Consider the following 1590-nt stretch of genomic DNA (forward strand, 5'->3'; position numbering starts at 1 on the left):
AAATAGCATTTTTGTTTAATTTTAAGGAAAACTTCAAGTAATAATTGAAAGAAAATTGAATTGATTCGGATCTATTATTGTAAAATAAAAAAGTTGAGTAAAATTTGTATATCCAGAAATTTGAAAATTATTAGACAACATTAAGTCATTAACAGATGTTATAAAAAAAGAAGTGAAAGTAGTTAATACTTATTGAAAAAGTATAGGGGGCAATATTTTTGTTGAAATTTGGCCGACACTTAATCATCAAAAGAAAAATGATTAATCTTATATCATTAGATGTCATCTCACACTATAAAAAATATTAATAATGACTAATTGATAACTAAACATCACAAATTCTGCTGACCCCTAGCACTCATATTTATTTTATAAAAAGCAACCGCTGCAAATGGTTATAACTAAATTTTGTAAAAAAATTTCTATCATGCCGAAAAAATTATTTATAATTTTCCTAACCACGCTAACAGAATATCTCCCTTGATATAAAATAATGTCACTACTAGCTTGTAAGCGGTGCAAGCAACATATATATTTCCAAATATTGTTTTGACTATAGAATAGAATATCTTAGTTTCACACGTTCGGTTACATATACATTATCAATGAGGAGAATAATGTAGGGTTCTTGCATTGTATCATTTATATATCTTTATTTCATGCCCATATTTTCACGCACCGATAATTAATTAATTGAATATTTGTCATATTGCAATGACTTCAAAACTTGCATTGCATTTTAGATTTGTTATATTATATCATCATCATATGAATTTACACATTCATGCAAAAATTAGGAATTTGACCATTACTTGTGATAACACGGAAATATAGAGAAATTAATAATGAGGAAATGGACAAGGTTTTTTTGAGTGATCATTTTGAAACTCTTCATTTCAAGATAAGAATGAATTAAATCAAACTATAATAATCTAATAATAATAATCCTCCATGAAGCAAATTAAAGAAATTGATTGCCTATATATAGAGAGAGAATTGTGATCCACTTTATTTTCATCATCATCAATATTTACGTTTTTATTAATCAAGAATTATACTGTATACCAAAATCAACCACGAAAGTTAGTCATCAATATAAAATATATGTTAGAATATAAATATACATTAAAAATAAATTAAACTACACATGTATTTATACACAAATACATTAATGGCTGATTTTAGTATACAAATAGTATTTTTGATTAATCAATGATAGTTGCAAAAATGGGTTGCAAGGCTTTTCTAATTCTAGCTATGTTAATGGCCACCATCTTTGTGGCATCTACCGATGAAGTAGCACCAGGAGACTTAGATGAGAAATTTGAACAAAATGATGGTTTAAAAATNNTTATTACTATTATTATTATTATTTGTTGCTGTTGAGAGAGCTTGAGATGAAGAGCGTGGCCTTTAACTTGATGCTTGTGACAAGGGGTCAAAGTGGTGTTCGTAATAATAATAATATTATTATTATTATAGATTGAATGTTTAGGATTTATAATTTAAGATTTATGGTTAAGGATTGATGCATTTTAGATTTGGAGTTAGAGTTTAGGGTATGTTTTTGAAAATTTAAGATTTTAGGTA

The 1590-nt window shown here is 26.4% G+C and overlaps 1 protein-coding gene across 3 annotated transcripts in view; it reads left to right on the forward strand.

The window, feature by feature from the left end:
- Positions 1203 to 1590, forward strand: part of LOC107622085 (glycine-rich cell wall structural protein) — a 26200-nt gene continuing 25812 nt past the window's right edge. For all 3 annotated transcript variants that reach the window (XM_021113727.1, XM_021113729.1, XM_021113731.1), the window contains exon 1: positions 1203 to 1339. In XM_021113727.1, coding sequence (XP_020969386.1) covers positions 1213 to 1339 — 127 coding nt within the window. In that variant the 5' untranslated portion in view covers positions 1203 to 1212. The remainder of the gene's footprint in view (positions 1340 to 1590) is intronic.

The sequence above is a fragment of the Arachis ipaensis genome, chromosome B10, assembly GCF_000816755.2.
Source record: "Arachis ipaensis cultivar K30076 chromosome B10, Araip1.1, whole genome shotgun sequence".
In the NCBI taxonomy this organism is placed as follows: Eukaryota; Viridiplantae; Streptophyta; class Magnoliopsida; order Fabales; family Fabaceae; genus Arachis; species Arachis ipaensis.